Source organism: Miniopterus natalensis, chromosome 1 (genome assembly GCF_054644295.1).
Source record: "Miniopterus natalensis isolate mMinNat1 chromosome 1, mMinNat1.hap1, whole genome shotgun sequence".
NCBI classification, from domain to species: Eukaryota; Metazoa; Chordata; class Mammalia; order Chiroptera; family Miniopteridae; genus Miniopterus; species Miniopterus natalensis.
The window spans coordinates 2,219,606-2,237,821 of NC_142081.1; the positions used below are offsets into that span (position 1 = coordinate 2,219,606).

Genomic DNA, 18,216 nt, shown 5'->3' on the forward strand with positions numbered 1-18,216 from the left:
GACTGATCTAGGCCTCCATGCAGACGCCGCATCTGCTCAGCACACTGGGTTTGGTGTGAGCAGCCGCTCGTCTGGGCGGAAGAGGACCCACGCCGCCTGGGAGCTGTGCTCTGTACAGGACTAGTTACCTGCTCTACCCATCCATCTTCTCTCCTCCCCCCCCCCCCCCCCACAAACTAGCGCTACCCTCAAGGTCTCTGGACCCACTTCCTCTCACTTTTTCAACTCTATTTATTGTGTGACCCCAAGAAAGCTGCATGACGACTCTCTCCTGACATATTACCGTGTGTTCTAAATTATGCTTGTTCTAGGTCTGCTCGCCTTTCCACCAGGTTAAACACTCAGAAGATACACACTCATTACTCTGCGATTCTCGAGTAGGTCTCTTTTAGGGTGGAAACTATGGTAATACTCATCTACCTGGCACCTTTGGCAAACTGCTGGCCTAGAGCTAAAGGCTCACACACCCCTGTCTCCACTTCATGATCTACGGCCCTCAGAAGCACGGCTCCTTATTGTTCTCCCTTTTGGTCTTGATCAAGTTTTATTAATGTGCACAAAATAATCTTGACTTTACTATTCTACAATTAAACCATAGCTTACTATCTACCTCCTGCAGGAAAGCTCCCTGGTTTAACTCAACCCTTTTAATAATCATCAACAGCCGGGCGGAGGATAAGCTCTGGACGAGAGGAATTTGGAAATCTAGTATCTCACTAAAAATTCACATTCAAATTTAACTTACCATTAGAGAATACTTACCACTATTATTTGAATTTTGATTATAAAAACTGAGAAGTAAATACTATGCTTCTATTTCTCTTGGGAAAAACAAACTTCTTGCAAACAGGTAAAATTTCCTACCTGTTTTCTTTGCCATTCTGAATTACTGAATGTCTGTCAGCTGTCGTTCTTTCACTGCAAACATAAGTATTTCGCCGAGTCATTCCGCCAGATGCTGTATTACTCTATTTAAAAAAAGGGGGCATTTTTGTCTTAAACTGTTTAGTAAGCATAGTACGAGAAAAAAATAACTCGCTTAAATAAACATGAATACCCAGTCTTTAAATAAACCTACACTAAAATATCAACAGTACTGGCTAAAAGATCAGAAAGGGAGTGAAGGGAGCACCACGCCCCAAGGCAGAAAAGATGAAGAGTGGCTATGCAGAGTGACTGTGAAAAGCTGGCTGCTATAATCCATCAATAATTCACAGATTACTTAGAGTACAAAGACAGATCCACTGTTTTCAAAGCTAACACTTTCAAACAAATTAAAAAGCAAGCGTTATAAATGTAAGGTAAATATACAAATAAAAAATACGTAAACAAAAGAGTTAAAACTATAAAACTAGCCCTGGCTGGGTGGCTCAGTTGGTTGGAGCATCGATCGTCCTGTACACCAAAAGGTTGCAGGTTCCATTTCCAGTCAGGGCAACATGCAGGTTGCGGGTTTGATCCCTGGCTGGGGCACATACGGGGGGCAACCAATTGATGTTTCTCTTTCACATCAATGTTTCTCTCTCTCTCGAATCAATGAAAAAAATATCCTCCAGTGAGGACGGGGGGGGGGGGGGGGATATTATCAAGAATGTGAAAAGAACCTACAGAAGAGGAGAAAATATTTGCAAATCATATTTTTGGTAAAGGCTGAATATCCAGGCTATATAAAGAACTCTTACAACTCAATCACAAAATGACAAGCAAACCAATTTAGAGATGAGCAAAGGACTTGAATAGATGTTTCTCCAAAGAAGGTCTACAAATGGCCAATAAGCACATGAAAAGATGCTGGACAAGCACTGGTCACTAAGAAAATGCAAATCAAAACCACAACGAGGCACCACTTCACACCCACTAGGACGGCTATAATAAAAAACAGAAAATAAGTGTTGGCAAGGATGTGGAGAAACAGGGATTCTCATATAGGATAGGAATGCAAAATGGTGCCACCGCTGTGGAAAACAATTGGGCTGTACCTCACAAAGTAAATACAGAATTACCTCATGACCCAGCAATTTCATTCCTAGGTATAAACCCAAGAGAAATGAAAACTAAGTCCACATAGAGACCTATACATGAATGTTTATAGCAACATTATTCATAATAACTAAGAAACAAGCAAAATGTCCATCAATGAAAAGCAGTCGCTTGTTAAAAGGAACGAAACACTGACAGAGGCTATAGCTTGAATGCTAAAAACATGATGCTGAGTGAAACAAGCACGTCACAAAAGGCTGCCTATTGTCTGAGTCCAATTATAGGAAATGCCCAGAACAGGCAACTCCACTGGGAGAGAAAACGGCCAGGGGCTGGGGGGAAGGGGGATAGAAAAGTGATTACTTAATGGGCACTGAAAAGTTCTGTGTTTCTCTGCTGTGCTGAAAAGTCTGGGAACCAGAGGTCAGTGGTGGTCGCATAACACTGTGAATGAACTAGATGCCACTGAATTGTACATTTTAAAATGGTTAATTATATGTCATGTTAATTCCACACCAATTTTAAAAGCTTTACTTTCAGGCTGGCAGGTGTGGCTCAGCAGTTGAGCAACCATCCAGGAACCAAGAGGTCACAGGTTCGATTCCAGGTCAGGGCACATGCCTGGGTTGCAGGCTTGATCCCCAGTAGGGGGCTCTGCAGGAGGCAGCTCAGCATTGATGTTTCTGTTTCTATTTCTCTCTCCCTCTCTCTTAAAATTAAAATAAATAAATAGATATAAATAAATAAATAAAAAAGCTTTACTTTCAAAATTAAAAAGGAACAAAAGTTATAACTAAGGAATTTTATCAAATAAGAACAATTTTTAAAAAAAGATAAACCCTGGCCAGGTGGCTCAGTCAGTTGGAGCATCATCTGGTACACCAAAAGGTTGCGGGTTTGATTACCGACCAGTCAGAGCACATATCCAGGTTGTGGGTTCGATCCCTGGTCAGGGTACGTACAGGAGGCAACTGATCCATGTTTCTCTCTCTCTCTCACACTGATGTTCCCCCCCTTCCTCTCTCTCTAAAAGTCAATGAAAAAAACATATTCTCAGGTGACGATTAAAAAGAAAAGAAAAAAAAGATAAAAGCAGTCACCTTTAATTAGCTCAGCAGACCATGTATACTAAACTCCAAAGACTAATGGAGAAAATAACAGTAACGTTAGCTTTTCCTTTGTGGATAATCAAATGTAGGTGACTGATAATGCTTGGATATAATCTTCAAAAGGGAGGTGTGCAGATGAGTAGGGCAGCAGGGAGGGAAAGTTATGAAGGCTAAGAACAAGGTTCTTACCTTCCTCTGGAGACTGTCACCAAGAGTTGGAGGCTGAATTTAAACTGCAGGGCTAAAGAATAACAATCCAATTTGATGGCATTAGGAAGCCAAAAGGAAAAACCCTTTTCACACAGGGTTTGCTGGGATAAAGCCCAAGATCAGAGGATGAGCAGACAAAACCCTCTGGGCTCCTTTATGAGTACTCATATCCCAGAAGGCACAGACAAGACTCTCCAAGGGAGCAGCAGAGCCCCCCTGGTCCTCACTCTAAGTTTTTATCTGGGGTGGAGGAGGGCTGTGTTAACTGTTCAGTTTGTAGAGAAGAGCATGGTTATAGAATATCCTTAAAACTGTTCTTTCTCTGTGACTTCTTCCTAAAATGCCTTTAGAAGTGCTAGACGGAATTACTACATTGGGTCAGATAAGACACATTTTAATTAATGGAAAAGTTTCTAAAGCTGAACAGATTCTATTTAACAAATACTACTTGCTCACTGGGGAGATTTTATTAAAGGCAGGGATTAACAGGTGGATTCAGGTGATTTTAAGCAATAACCTAACTTTTCTTCACCTTAAAATTTAGCTAATACACAAAAAAGCACCTAGCACAGCTCCCAGCACATGGTAAGGATGCAGTCAAAGTTCTTTATTGTAAGAACTCTGAAAATGCAGTGGAAACCCCCTCCCTGGCCCACAGGCAGGCAGAGCCCTCAGTGCTGTGTATGTGATCACCTGTCTGCACTATCATTTGGTTTTCTTTCCTGTTCAACTATGAGGTCTTTCCATTTCTCAGCCTCTGACACAGCCTAAAGCTCAGCAAATGTTTGTGGAATAACTAGAAACCACCCTTGACATAAAGGTCTGACTGTTCACCTAGGGGGCAGATGAGCACATAGGAACACTTCACCCTACCATCCCCGTGGTGCTCTAGAGATCAAAAGCACTTACACTAGGGACAGTGGAGCTTGTCTTGCGTTCAGGAATGTCCGCCTTGTTGGGATTGCTCGCATTCCCAAGCATGGGACTGGCTGGAGCGATCCCCTTCCCTCCAGTTGCACTGCTGCCTGACCTCCTGGAGGGAACACCATCTTCTTTAAGGTCACTGTCCGCAGTGCTGGTCTGACTTCTTTTTGGATACGCCACAATGGAAGGAATAGCTGGTCCAGCTAAAATAAAGAGTTCACTCTTTAAAAGTCAGAATATAGTTTCACATTTTATTCTGTGAAAATAAACACATTGTATAAGATGACCTAAGATTGCTATTCATCTAAAAAATATAAGACGGTAAAATCCATTAAGATGTGTCCCATTCATGTATAATGTTTTCTCTATGTAATGAATTCAATTTTGAAATTTCACTATTAGTCCCTAACTTTCTACGTAAAGTTTTTTGGTTGGTTTGTCTTTTGTTAATGCTCGCTTGAGGATATTCTTTCCATTGATTTTTTAGAGAGAGTGGAAAGGGGGGGAGAGAGAGTGACATTGATATGAGAGAGACACATCGATTGGCTCCCCCCCCCCCCCGGCCAGCCCGAACCTTCTATCCAGGTACATGCCTTGGACCAGGAATCGAATCCATAACCCTTTGATGGGTAGACCCACACTCTAACCAATGAGCAAGATCGGCCAGGGCATCTATGTAAAGTTTTAAAAACTGATTATTAGGCATGTACAGTTATCCTTCAGAAACCTCTGGAGGGACAGTTACTGTACAGATAACTAATCAAACTGACTTTATGCACACAGCCCATCCAGAATGAACTGACTCACTTGGTACACATGAGAGCACTACATCCTTCTGTACAAGAGATGCCATCACCTTCTGAAACAAAACAGTCCAGATTTATGGGCCACTCAAGCCTTCTAAATCAGGGGTGGAGAACGTTTGGCCTGTGGGCCACGTACAGTCCTCAAAATCATTTGGTCTGGCCCTGCCAAGTCAACTGCAGGTGGGACTAGAAATAAATCTAGGAGCTTTATTCATAGCTAATTTTTAAGTTGATAATTTTGAATGGCCAAGAATGATGTTATAAATATCCAAATGGCCTTTAGCAGAAAAAAGGTTCCCTACCCCTGCACTAGAGGTATGAGAAAACTCCATTACCAGCTTTCTTCCAGGATTGAGGAACAAGTCCCTTTAAATTGGATGGTTTGGAGCAATATGTAGGCACTTCTGCTAATTTCCCGGCAGTCCACAGGCACTGAAAAACCCTATTAGCAACCAGTATGAACACAAGAGACAGAGACCCAGATGAATACTTGGTCTACAACTGCCATGAGCACAAATCCTGGAGCCAGATGGGTTCCAAGCTCTCAGTTAAGACCATCAAACTGCAGACATATAGGCAGTTTACTGGCAGTATCAGTATAACGTGCTGCTTCAGCCCAAACCATGTGGACAGATGGCATCAGCAGAAAGAGAAATGGAAACCGATCAAAGTGTCATCACTTTTCGTACCAAACCCAAGCTGTCCACACCTGGAATGCTCTGTGCAGTTCTAAGTGCCAGCTCTCAAAGTGAAAAAACGGAGGTGACAACATCCAGAGAAGGGAAGTGAACTGAACAGAGATAAATGGATGCTCCATGTGAGGATGTATTTTTAAAAGTTAGGACCAGGCCAACATAGGTTTGGTTCCTGAATCCTAGAATAATGGACTTAAAGGAAATACCTGCAACATTAACATTCACAGTTACAGGCAAATAAACACCCAAATGCTACAATGTCTGGATTCCAACACATGGGACTGCCTTGAAGGCAGACTGTCAAGTTGGGTAACCATACCCTTGAGGGTCCCAAGTCTTATAAGAGATTCACTTCTATGGTGAAAATTTTAAGAGTGAGGGTGTTTAGACACATCAACAGCTAGAGTGTGGCTGAGAATGACGTGTGTCAAAACTTTAAACCACTAAGAAAAAACTGGGGTACCAAATATTCTTCAGGGCCATGCTATCCAATATGAGCCATTGGTCAGATGTGGCTGCATAAATGTAATTATTAAAAAAAAACCCTGAAAACCATTTCCTCAGTTTATGTGCTCAGTAGCCACATGTGGCTAGTGGCTCCTCTACTGGACAGCAAAGACAGGACATTTCAACACTGTACAAAGTTCTACCAGACAGCAGAGATGGAGGGAATGAACAGAGAACTACAGACTGCAGCAGGGGTCCCAGAGGGGCAAGTGGTAAGGTTTCCACCCAGCTAGGTCTTATCCATCAAGAGGCACAGAATGCACCAAAGAGACAGAGCCTGAGAGAATCATGTCAGCACCTAGAGGACGGCGGAAATCAAGCCCAACCCAGCCCCAGGAGGCCCTGCTCAATGTGAGAAGGCCTCTTGCGTAAGGGGAGACGCCCGGAGAACACATGGGGATGGTCTCAACTTACCATGGTCACTGTATCGCCTCTGCTTCTGGCTTGAGGAAACACTTCGCTGTACTTTGTGGTGAGGAGACTGGCCAGTGCTGTTGTTGAGGTCACTGCTTGGCCTAACCTTAGCAAGTGAAAGATTGCTGCTAGAACTGGAGTCACTAGCATCCAGCTAAGAGAAAATGAGAAAAACAGAGCAAACCACACACGAATCCAAATGGTTGGTTAGGAAACTAAACTCATAACACACAAACCTCTCATAAACAGATCATTTAGAGAGAAGTCTCAAACATACAAATACGATAGCCCTCATCTCAGGTAACAGCATTGTTCTGACTGCTGGAGAAACTCACAAAAGGACAGGAGGTATTTACCATCTTCTTTCTAGGCTTTTCTGAAATGACTTAAATGCTCTATTTACTTCATCTGATATTTTACACCATTTCTAAACTATGAATAGCTATAGGTTAACCTATGGAAGCCAAGTTTGTGACAATATCACCATTAAGATTATTGTTATTATTTTTAACAGTATAAACAACCCTTATTGGTTGCAACGGGAAGTGGAAAAAGGGGATACAAGAACTCTGGCTCCTAGGGCAGCTTCACAGACATTGTGGCTGCGCCCTGAAAGGCTATTATCTTAAAGTTAAAACAGTAGCTCATAAAGGTCAGAAGAGTTGATTCATTTGCAGATGAACTAAAAAATGATATACCAAGAGTAAGAGATATTAAAAAAATAAAAACTAAGAAGACACTTTACATACACTGGTAATTTACACAAAGAATATTTTAGTTTTTTCTGATTACTCTTACCTCTGAAGATTTTCTCCCCAACAACAAATACGTAGCTGTGATTTCATCATATTTCATTTTACTAAGAGATTCTTGAATTTCTTCTTGTGAATATCCCATTCCCACCATAATATCTAAAAAAAAAAGGCATATAGTTTATGTGTTTTGTTGGGTAAGAAAGCACTGTGTTATAAGGTAAAATAATTTCCTTTATTTGACCCAAAAGATTACACATTTCCTAACAAAGATGGGCAGCTGGCTTATTTCTAAGGTACTGAGTACTGTTATAGGAAACAACAGAAAAGTTCCCAAACATTGCAAAACAGATAAGCTGATTCATATAGCATGGGAGTAAACAGAATGTCACTGCGCACACAGTATGCAGTACAGAGTGATTACCTATTCTCTTCTGGTCTGAGATGTCTAGTTCTGGCTCGACAAATGGTTTAAGTTCGTCGTCCTCGTGCCCTGCGTTGATCCACCTGTCCTTCATGATTTGCTGAAAGGCGAACTATTCATTAGTAGCAGAAGAGAGACTATTCTCATGATCACAATATTTAGGAAAACTTACTTTCAACATTTCATTGATTACAGCTCAAAGGGTAACTTAAAAAAATGTTTTTAATGTCTCAAATCCTGCTTTAAAAGCCCCAGGACAGTTTTTAATACAGTTTTCAAGCCAAGCTCTAAAAATATTTTAGAGAGTCTCCAAAGTTGTTATATATTACCACTTATGCGATTACCTCCAGAGTGCCTCGTTTTATTGGATTTAGCACCAGGAAACGTTTGAGAAGGTTTTCACAGTCTGTAGACATGTAGAAAGGGATTCTGTACTTTCCTCTTAATACTCTCTCTCTCAGTTCCTTTGTGAAGGTAGAGAGGAAAGAAAACTAGTGAGTCGAGTTTGAGGTTAAAAAAGAAACCCCATGCTCCCATACTGACATAACATTAAAACAGTAACAGTCATCATTTTATAAAATCCTTCCAGCTTTCTCATGAACCTGGATGCAACTGCTTCTTATACCTTTAGGTTCTGTCCATCAAAAGGGAGCGACCCGCTGACCAGAGTGTACAGAATGACACCGAGGCTCCACACGTCCACTTCTGGCCCGTCGTATTTCTTGCCCTGGAAGAGCTCTGGGGCTGCATATGGAGGACTACCACAAAATGTATCCAGTTTACTGCCAACAGTAAATTCATTGCTAAAACCAAAGTCAGCTATTTTAATGTTCATATCAGCATCTAACAATAGATTTTCAGCCTAGAGGGAAAACATCAAGACAAAAATGAAATTTAACCAAAATATAATTAGAACTATGATAGAATTAGGCATTTCATAAAAGCCTTTTGTAATGATATAAAGTTAATACATACTAATGAGTAAAATGAGAAAACATTCTTTCCAGAAAAAAAGAATATAAATCAGAATTTCTACTTTTTTAACATTAACAACCAATAAGAGACGAGGTATAAATGAATTGTAGCACTAATTTAAACAACAAATGCCCCGTGATAAGAAAAAACAAAAAACTTTTAATAAACAGCCTTTTAAATTAAGAATAGGAGGCTTTAAAAAAATGAATACTAGCTTTAAGTGGATAGCCACCTTTCATAAAACCGCTAAACAGCTGTATAATGGCGATTATTGGGGGACATAGGGATTCCTAAACCTTACTCAAGAATCAGATCACGGTGATTTCAATTGTTTCAACAAACATTTGCCTATACAACTACACACCAGGGGTTATGTCAGTGTCTGGATATATGATGACAAACAAGGGTCTCTGCCCTCAAGAAGCTCAGGGTTTAGAAGGATGAAGCCGAAAAATAAGCGGCTGCACTCTCAGATCTAACTGCTGTGGCAGAGGAGGTGGGGAGCCGTGGCCAGCCCTGAAAGGGGCAGGACAGTTTCCTTGAGGGGGTGAAGTCAAAGCTGCGTCTGAAGGTTTAGTTGACAGTAGTGGGTATGTTGCCGAGAGATGAGAGATATTTCAGGCAGAACAGACAGCCTGAAAACCCAGAAGGTGAGAGAGAATGTTTGCTCAAGAAACAAAGACAGTGTGTGGGGGAGAGATGCAGAGAGAGATGGCTGGGGACGCGGCCGTGGCTGAATCACAAAGGGCCAGCAGAGTGACCAGTAGTCAGAAATTTGGGTTTTCAACCTCAGGGAAGAGTTTGTTTAAGCAGGGAAACAACAATCTTATTTGTGTTTGCAAAAGACCATTCTAGCTGCAATGTGGGAAACACAGGAGGGAGACACAACACTGGAAGCGGGGAAGACCAGGCAAGAAGCCAGTGTGCTAATCAACTTCAAGGCGCTGGTGGTCTGGACCAGGACAGTAGAAACAGGCACAGGAAAGAACCGGTCAGGAGACATTTAGGGAACAGTAGCAAAAGGACCTGGGGACTGAGGAGATGGTATGGCAAAGGAAAGAGAGGCACCTGGATGAGAAATTAATATTCCAGTGTAGGAAGAAAGAGCTTTAGGCTGTGAACTTGCTGAGCCTGAGGTGCCCAAGGGATGCTTAGGTGAAGGTGTCCTTTTGTCAGCTAGATATTGGATAAGAAGGGAGCTCTGGCTAGGAATGGATTGAGGTCAACATACCGGCAGCCACTGCAGCTACCAGAGCGGATGTGAATGCAGCAAGGGTGGGTGTGGAGAGGAGTAAGAGAGTTGATCACAATTATATGAGGAGAGAGGAAGTGAGGACTGAGTTAAAACAGAATCTAGACAGTGTTCAGAGAAATATGGCTGTGAAGGTGAGAAGAGAAAAGGCGGATCTAGAAGGAAAATTGGGGCAGAGAGGTTTTTCGGTAAAAGATAGAACAGAATTGAGCATGCTTTTGTAAATGCTACTGCTGAGAATGTAGCCTGGGGGGGGGGGGGGGATGGGGGACAGGAGACAGGGCCCAGAACACAAAGGTAGGGCCAGCCCCATTGTCCTGTAACAAGACAATTCTGAGAGGTGAAGGTGGGTGCAGGTGCAGCTAAGTGAGGGCCTGCTGGGAAACTGAGGGAGTTTCTGCCCAATGTTTCTAGTTTCTCTGTGAAACAGGAAACCGTATCCTATGCCAAGAGCGAGGGCAGAGGTGGAGGACTGTGAAGGGGGTCTCAAACAGCCACTGCTGCTGACAGCACAGAAAGGGGTGCCAGGTGGCACTGAGGCCCTGTGTCCAGGTGAGAGCGTGCATGTTGGGAGGCCACTATCTGCTGGTGATAATTTTTCTCCAGAAACCAACTACAAGCTTCTTTAGCCGTGATGCAGAATACTTCTAAGAAACTGATTTTTCTTTATTTTTAATGCTGCTTACTGTAACTGGATTAAAGGATTCAATTACTACAGGATGTATTTTGTTGCACGTAACGGCTCAGTTTAATTCATGCCTTCTCCGTGTCACAGCTGCCAGGAGAAGTGAGCCTGCAGGAACAGAGTGCTCTGGTAAGGGTCCTGGGGCTCACCTTGAGGTCTCTGTGAACGATCCGCTTTTGGTGGCAGTACTGGACCGCAGACACTATCTGGACAGGAGAGATGCAATGTTAACAGTAATCGCTGGTGCAGATTTGTAGTTGAGATGAAAATATGTCACTAATGTTCGCACATGCTAAACACTCAGTGAACACTTGAACGTCTGTGTGGATCTCTAAATATAACCTGCTCATGCTCTGAACTTTTTAGTTTGAAGAAGTTCAGGAGTGAGGGCAAGAGATGGGTGCAGAATGACCCTACTGCTCTCTCTAGTTTAACTGGAAATTCTGCCTCTTCTGGGGCCCTGCCCCTCAACATTCCAGTACTTTTGAGTGCGGCACCAGGGCCCAACAACCCACCAGGATCTGGGGGACCCTGGCTGCCCCTGGGCCCAGGACCAGATGTCTCAGGTACAACCTTACCACACCCCTGTAATCAACTCCAAACCAAACCAGCAGTTCTAGGCATGGCCAGGTGCTCACCCAGGTTGCTTCTCCTGTTAATTACTTTCCTTCCAGCCACTCTACTCCCTACAACACTCTCCCCTCCTTTTAGCTGATGTGGGTTTAAGGACAGCAAAGTTACTTCCCTTCTCTGAAGATCAGTTTTCTCTTCCTTCAAGTAGAAGGGTGTGTGATATACGTGAACCTCAAACCATGAAAACCATTCCTGCTCCACCAACAAGGACCCCTCCTACTCTCAGCAGATGCTATGCTTTCAGAAAGTCAGCTTTTCATTAGTCCTATGACTAACACTGTGAAACAACTGTTTTGCTAAAATTTTACACTTACTAGTAATTCTTTCAAAAGTCTCCTTTTCTAATTATAAAAGTTTATATGCTCATTGTAGAAATTTCATGAAGTACAGAAAAGTTTATACAAATATGTAAAACACTACAATTAATAAATAATAAAAGAATACACTTTCATGTGCTCACCACTGTAAACCTACTTTTGCCCTACCCTGTATATGCCCGTACTACCACCAGATAGAGATAGCTCCTGTATTTTGGTGCATTTGCTTAAATAAACAAAACTGGGGTTATAATGAAAATACTACTACTTCTCCAAATCGTTTTCTAATTTTAATTGTAAGCCTCATGCACTCACCTACCCTGGACATACAAACTCAGAAGGTTGTGATGTTTTGGTTTCGTGGGACAATACGAAGTGAAGGCCTCAATCAGCAGCTTCACACTTCATCACAAAGTGAATATTCAGGAGCTCAGAGCTCATCAAATCAACATAGGCACTAAGACTCCAATGCCAAAGTGTGGGTTTAAGAGCATCGGATATTTTGGAAATGCTGTTTCTACTCTGTCAGCAGGAAAACTGGGAAAGTGAAATAGCTTTGTTTTCCCAAAACATAGTAACAGGTTTATTTCCTAGGAAACAGGTAACTTTTACCTGACTTCTGCCTGACCCAATTTCCCTCGGATTTCCCCCCATACTGACATTTCTCTCGAAGGTCTGCTTCTGAATCAGATTTCGCAATATCCTACACGTTCTCAAGAGATCAAAAAATTTTCTTCTTTTACCAAGAGCTCAAAGCTAAAATAATGCCACAATAACCTGAAAATACTAAATAAATCGGTGTGGGTTTTTTTTGGCGTTCTACCTTTAAGCTAGAAGCAGTTACTTCCAAAGCAGGCTGAGAACCCAGATGTTCTCCAGGTTGGAATCTGAACACAAGCCTAATTCACTCCCAGTAACACATGACAGGACACAGGCAGCAACGTCACCAACCCTCCAAGGTGGCGGTGAGGGGGGACGACAGAACCAGGAAGCTAGTCTCCTCATTTGAAAAGAACAAGAACTCAGCCAAAAAGTTAAAACAGCATAAGCGAGCCTGGCTGGGCGTCGCTCAGCGGTTGAGCGTTGACCTAGGATCCAGGCGATTGGGGTTCGATTCCCCGTCAGGGCACATGCCTGGGTTGTGGGCTCGATCAATGACTCTCTCATCATTAATGTTTCTCTCTCTCTTTCCCTGAAATCAGTAAATATATATATATGTTTAAAACAGCACAAGCGATAACTAGGATGGGACTGGTGAAGGACGCGGGAAGAGGAAACCCATCCGCTGATAAATAAGGAAAGAAGGGCAGACTTTATACAGAAAACAGATCGTGCATAGTGTACTTTGTGCGAGGCATACCTTCCACTTTGTCATAGATAGAAAACTTTTAATCTAGTCATAGTAATGAGGACTTACACACGTTTGGGAAGCCTGGCAATTAGAAACAGAGAAAAAGAGAAACACCCTTATCATGCTCGGTCCTTCCAGGTCTGAATAAGCCATCGTAAGGAACTACTTACATCTACATCGTAAGGAGAATTACTATTCACTGTAAGCACTATAAGTCATGTTGCTAATTGTCAAAGCCCAGAAACGACCTTTCCTGGATGTAGAGAGCAAGAGCAAAGTAGACTTTTTGGACACTTTTGACAATGCAATATGGAGTCACTGTCAGCCATGATAGTTACATCAAGTGCTATGTCAAGACTGAGGTAGTGGGGTGTAACGGGAACACCCTTATGAGGGCTGGAACACCCAAAACCATAAGTCTGGACACTTAGATAAGGACTTCATCTGGACATGGATATGAGTGGGACCTCTGCTCGATGGGCTATAGGAAATCAGAGCTCCAACCACCCAGTGCTCCAGCTTGGTTGTACCATGGGTCATGCTCAGAGTCTTGCCAGACCTCCACTCCAGCAGTCACATGCTATCATTATAGCTACCTGGCTTGAGACCAACACCCACCCCTCCACCTGTAGATGCCACCAGGGACTGGGACTTCGTGCCAGACACTCACTCTGCTCGTTTCTATCACATAAGCTCCCCCCCTCTGTTAGTAACCTGTGTGTGACTCTATTAGCTTATTGGGGAGATCTCCCCTAATAAATTTGACATTATGGAAAGACACAAATGTGTGTGTGACTTGTTTTGGGGATACTCCCTTGCTCATGACACTGGACCATTAAGGTTCCTCAAATAAAGGCTTCAGAATTCCTGAAAGAAATTAAAAATCAAAACCTGGGGCCCAGCCAGTGTGGCTCAGCAGTTGAGCGTCAAACCAGGAACCAAGAGGTCACTGGTTTGATTCCTGGTCAGGGCACATGCACGGGATGCAGGCTAGATCCCCAGTGGGGGGCATGCAGGAGGCAGCCCAGCAATGACTCGCTCATCATTGATGTTTCTATCTCTCTCCCTCCCTCCCTCTCTCTGAAATCAATAAAGGCATATTTTAAAAATAAATAAAATGAAATAAAAATTAGGAGTACAGCTACAGAAAGGGCCAAACAGACTTGTTTTGTAATCAAGAGCAACTGGAGTTTCCTTCCATAGACAACAGAATAAAATAACAACTGAAAAGAACTTCAGAATTCATCAAGTATAACTTCCTTTTTTTATAACTAGAAAAACTGATGATCAGAGACGTCAAAAATGATAGCCAAAACTTAGTTTCAACTTTGATATTTAATAGGTTTCAATTCCAAGTACCATTAGTATTTTTAAGCTTTTTAATTTAAACTTAAAGAACAGCAGAAGTTAAGAAACTCATAAATAAGCCCTTAACCATAAAGACTAGACTAAGCAAATCAAGAGAAATCCTGAAAATCAGCTAACAGTGCCTTTGCAAACACTGTGAAACCCTAAAGGCTCCTGTCTGTACCTTCCTGGACAGCCTTGAATGTGAATAACACAAAAACTCCAAAGTGCTAGAGAAGTGAGGCTACTGGCCACCAAACAAAGAACTTGTAGCCATGGGAAGGCAGAGCCAGTGTGAAAGTAGAAAGTAGCCTGCTTCTTCCCTTTCCCTACATCAGGATGGACAAATCATGCCTGTAGGCTAACACCGCCCACCACTTGTTTTGGTAAAGAGTTTTGTTGGCCTGCCCAGTGTGTCTCAGTGGTTGAGTGTCACCTGTGAACCAGGAGGTCAGGGTTCGATTCCCAGCCAGGGCACATGCCTGGGTTGTGGGCTGGATCCCCAGTAGGGGGGGTGCAGGAGGCAGCTGATCAGTGATTGGCTCATCGATGTTCCCCACCCCGGAAATCAATAAAAACATAAAAACATTTAAAAAAAAAGACAATGGACTTTATTCAGGTGGTAGATTTTACCCCTAGCAGCAAGTCCTTTAAAAAAAAAAAGAGAGAGAGAGAGGGAGGGAGGGTGGGAGGGAGGGTTTTGCTGGACACAATCAGGTGAACAAATCATTTACATGTTGTCTAAGGCTAGGTCTACACTACAACTTCTGAGTTAAGCTGTTGCACAGAGACTGTATAGCCTACAAAGCCTGAAATAGTTACTCAGTGGCCCTTTACAGAAAAAACTTGCTGATTCCTAGTCTATTAACAGCACAACATAATGAGTAAAAATTTGAGTTTCAAAATCACAGGACCTGGGTCTCAATCAATGGCACCTCTGCTATAAAATTTGGGGGAAATTATTTAATCTGCCAGTGTTTCAGTTTCCTTATTTTTTAGCAAATGGGCATAATATTCCTTAACTCACAAGGCTGCTGGATTTATGTTAATGTACGTAAAACACCTATCCCACTGTCTGGCAGGTAGTGATCAATCAATAGTAATTATTATTAATAAAGAGTTAAGTCACCTTTATCCTTAAAACCTGCTTATTAAAATGAGTGTCTCTTTAGAAGAGCAGGGTAAAGAAAAAACTAATGATAAGTTTTGGACTGTGACACTTATTGTTAAAAACTTGGAAATGGTTTTAATTAGTATAATCATAGATACTGTGAAAGGCTCTGGTTTTTAAAGGCTCGACTATCAAGAACTAAGGCGAAGTGTGAGGCTGAAATCGCAATCACAAAGCCAGAAGAACCCAAGCTTCTCCAGCACAGTGCCTTAGGCACCGAAGGCACTGAAAAAATTTTTGTTGAACAGAATACTGAATGGCCAACTGCCTGCTCCATCTAATGGGCCCTATAACCATTTATATGTGCAAACACTTGTTTGCTTCAGAGTTTAAGTGAGATAACTTTACCAGATTAACACACCAGAGGCAGGTTAGTTCATACCTGTCTAAATTTAGCTCTCGCTTCTTTTTCCTTCATTCTTCCATGTGCAACCAAATAGTCAAACACTTCACCTGTAATTGAGAGAAACAAAAGTAAGCAGAAGTCCTACTTCTGAGCATTAATTTTCCACAAATTGATGATGTTTCATTTTTAGCAATGCCTTAATTTTATTTTTAAATATAGGTATGAAGATAAACAGAAATATGTGGAATTTAAACTAAGCCTTTAGTTTAACTACAAGCAAAGTTCATCGACAAAATCTTGAAGCTAGAGAAAAGCCCTGGAATTAAATTATCATGTTTAAATTGTACAACTTTTATTCTAAAGATTGTTTTTAATATGCTTTAATAAAAACTTAGCAATGAAAATTGAAAGTTAAAATGGGTAAGTTATTTGTGTTAAAAGAGGATGCCTTCACTATAGGACTATAACAAAGTAGGAGACTTCCTAAATATATTTGTCCATTCAACAAACATTTATTGAGTGCCTACTAACTGCCAGGCACTGTCCCAGGCTCTGGGGAAACAGAGCCGTGAACAAAGCAAAATCCCTTTTCTCATGGAGTTTACATTCTAGTAGGGGAGGGCGAGAACAGACAGACAAATGAATATACAGCATGTCAGATGATAAGAAGCACTGTGGAGAAAAATGGGGAAAGGAACAGGGAGTGTGTTGTGTGCAAGCATTTTGTTGACCACTGTGAGCACAGAGCAAGGGTGGCAGTGGATGGGCAAAGGAGCGGGTAGGAGGTGAGGTGCTAAAGAGTCTGATGGGCTTTGGTAAGGACTCGGGCATAGCTCCAAGTGAGAGCCGAGGAGAACATGAAACGACTGGCCTCTTACAAGGGCCACTCTGGCTGCTAGAGGGAGGAGCAGGTTAGGGGTGGGAAAGGGACAGGATGAGAGTGCTGGGCCTAGACTGGGACAGAGAAGTGATGGTGAGAAAGGGGGAATCAGGACAAAATGTGGGGATAAAGCCTAGAGAACGCGTTGGTGGGCATTGACATGGTAGTTCCCACTATTCATTCCTTGGGGAAGAGAGGTGACATTCAGAGAATGTATCAGTACTGCCAATTGGTTATCAATCTGGAACAAATGGAATACTACCATCAGTGACAACATTTAACTAAAATATTTTGATACTTAAAAACAGCTCATTCAGAACTTAACAAATATTTTTGAGGAAAAAGTCATTCTGAATTGTAATTAATATCTCTGATTTTTAAACTTTTAGCCCTAACTCTGAATAAATTTTTAAATAATGGAGAATAAATATTTTTAAGTTATCTAACTTGAGTGCATAATAATATTTTAAAAGGTATTACATATTGTTAATTTACACCAAACGATTCATTTAACTCTGATGACTCATGAAGTTAAATGTCAGCATTTCCTAAGTAAATGGCCTTTCTATTTACAGAATAGTATACAATGTCAAAACAAGTAGTTAAAAAAAATGAATAGATTAGCTCCACTAGTTGTAGTAGGTCTGTCCCTTCTTTACCTCTAACCTGCTTCTCCCTCTAGCAGCCAGAGTGACCCTTGTAAGAGGTCAGTCATTTCATAGTCTCCTCTGCTCTCACAGATAAAGTCCAAGTCTGTCAATATAACTTAGAAACATTTCTATAAATTCAAATACAATATAAACCTCTTAAGAGATTTAAAAACCATTAAAGTCATACTCACAATTACTAAGTTATAAATCAGGAATTCAATCCAGATGTTTTTTTCTTATTAAAAATGTATAAGCTCTCAGATTAAGCACCTAAACTGAAAACCTCTAAAGGCTATCTCTTAGAGAAAAAATAGCAAATGGTGCTCTCTCCACCCAGATCAGGGACCCTGTGGTTGATGGAATGACACTAGACAGGACAGTTGAGAAAGACCTTGGATGAAGGTTCAGGTCCTGCCACTAGCAATGGCAGTGTTAGCATAGAACCCCTTTCAAGGCTTTGGTTTCATCTGTAAAAATTAGGTAGGTGTCCTGGATGATTTCTAAGATTCCTTCCAATTCTATAATTCTATGACTCTACTAAACTGAAAAATACCAGGCTGAGAAGTAGGTAGTAGATCTAATGAAACACATAAACAATCAAATAGAGGTCCTGAAGATTGACAGCGCTTTGTTGAGCTGATTAAAACAAACAGCCCAAGCCAATAAACTAACACCATTGATTAACGCTTTTATAATGCTCCTCAGAGGAGGGCTATGTTAGCAAGTCACTGAGAAACTCAAGAGATACGTAACTTATGTCACTCTGCCACCTTTCTTTCCCAAAGCCC

The 18,216-nt window shown here is 41.7% G+C and overlaps 1 protein-coding gene across 6 annotated transcripts in view; it reads right to left on the minus strand.

Annotated features, from left to right (window-relative positions):
* The window catches only part of MARK3 (microtubule affinity regulating kinase 3), an 81,810-nt gene that overhangs the window by 14,058 nt on the left and 49,536 nt on the right, over nucleotides 1-18,216 (minus strand). For 3 of the 6 annotated variants that reach the window (XM_087818015.1, XM_087818007.1, XM_087817987.1), the window contains exons 6-14: nucleotides 15,935-16,005; nucleotides 10,883-10,939; nucleotides 8,447-8,683; nucleotides 8,166-8,285; nucleotides 7,822-7,921; nucleotides 7,444-7,556; nucleotides 6,646-6,751; nucleotides 4,209-4,426; nucleotides 865-968 (exon numbers count right to left, since the gene is read on the minus strand). In XM_087818015.1, the coding sequence (XP_087674141.1) occupies nucleotides 865-968; nucleotides 4,209-4,426; nucleotides 6,646-6,751; nucleotides 7,444-7,556; nucleotides 7,822-7,921; nucleotides 8,166-8,285; nucleotides 8,447-8,683; nucleotides 10,883-10,939; nucleotides 15,935-16,005 (1,126 nt within the window). Of the gene's footprint in view, nucleotides 1-864; nucleotides 969-4,208; nucleotides 4,427-6,645; nucleotides 6,800-7,443; nucleotides 7,557-7,821; nucleotides 7,922-8,165; nucleotides 8,286-8,446; nucleotides 8,684-10,882; nucleotides 10,940-15,934; nucleotides 16,006-18,216 lie in introns of all 6 variants that reach the window. The other 3 variants (XM_087817997.1, XM_087817977.1, XM_087817966.1) reach the window with 1 other exon arrangement.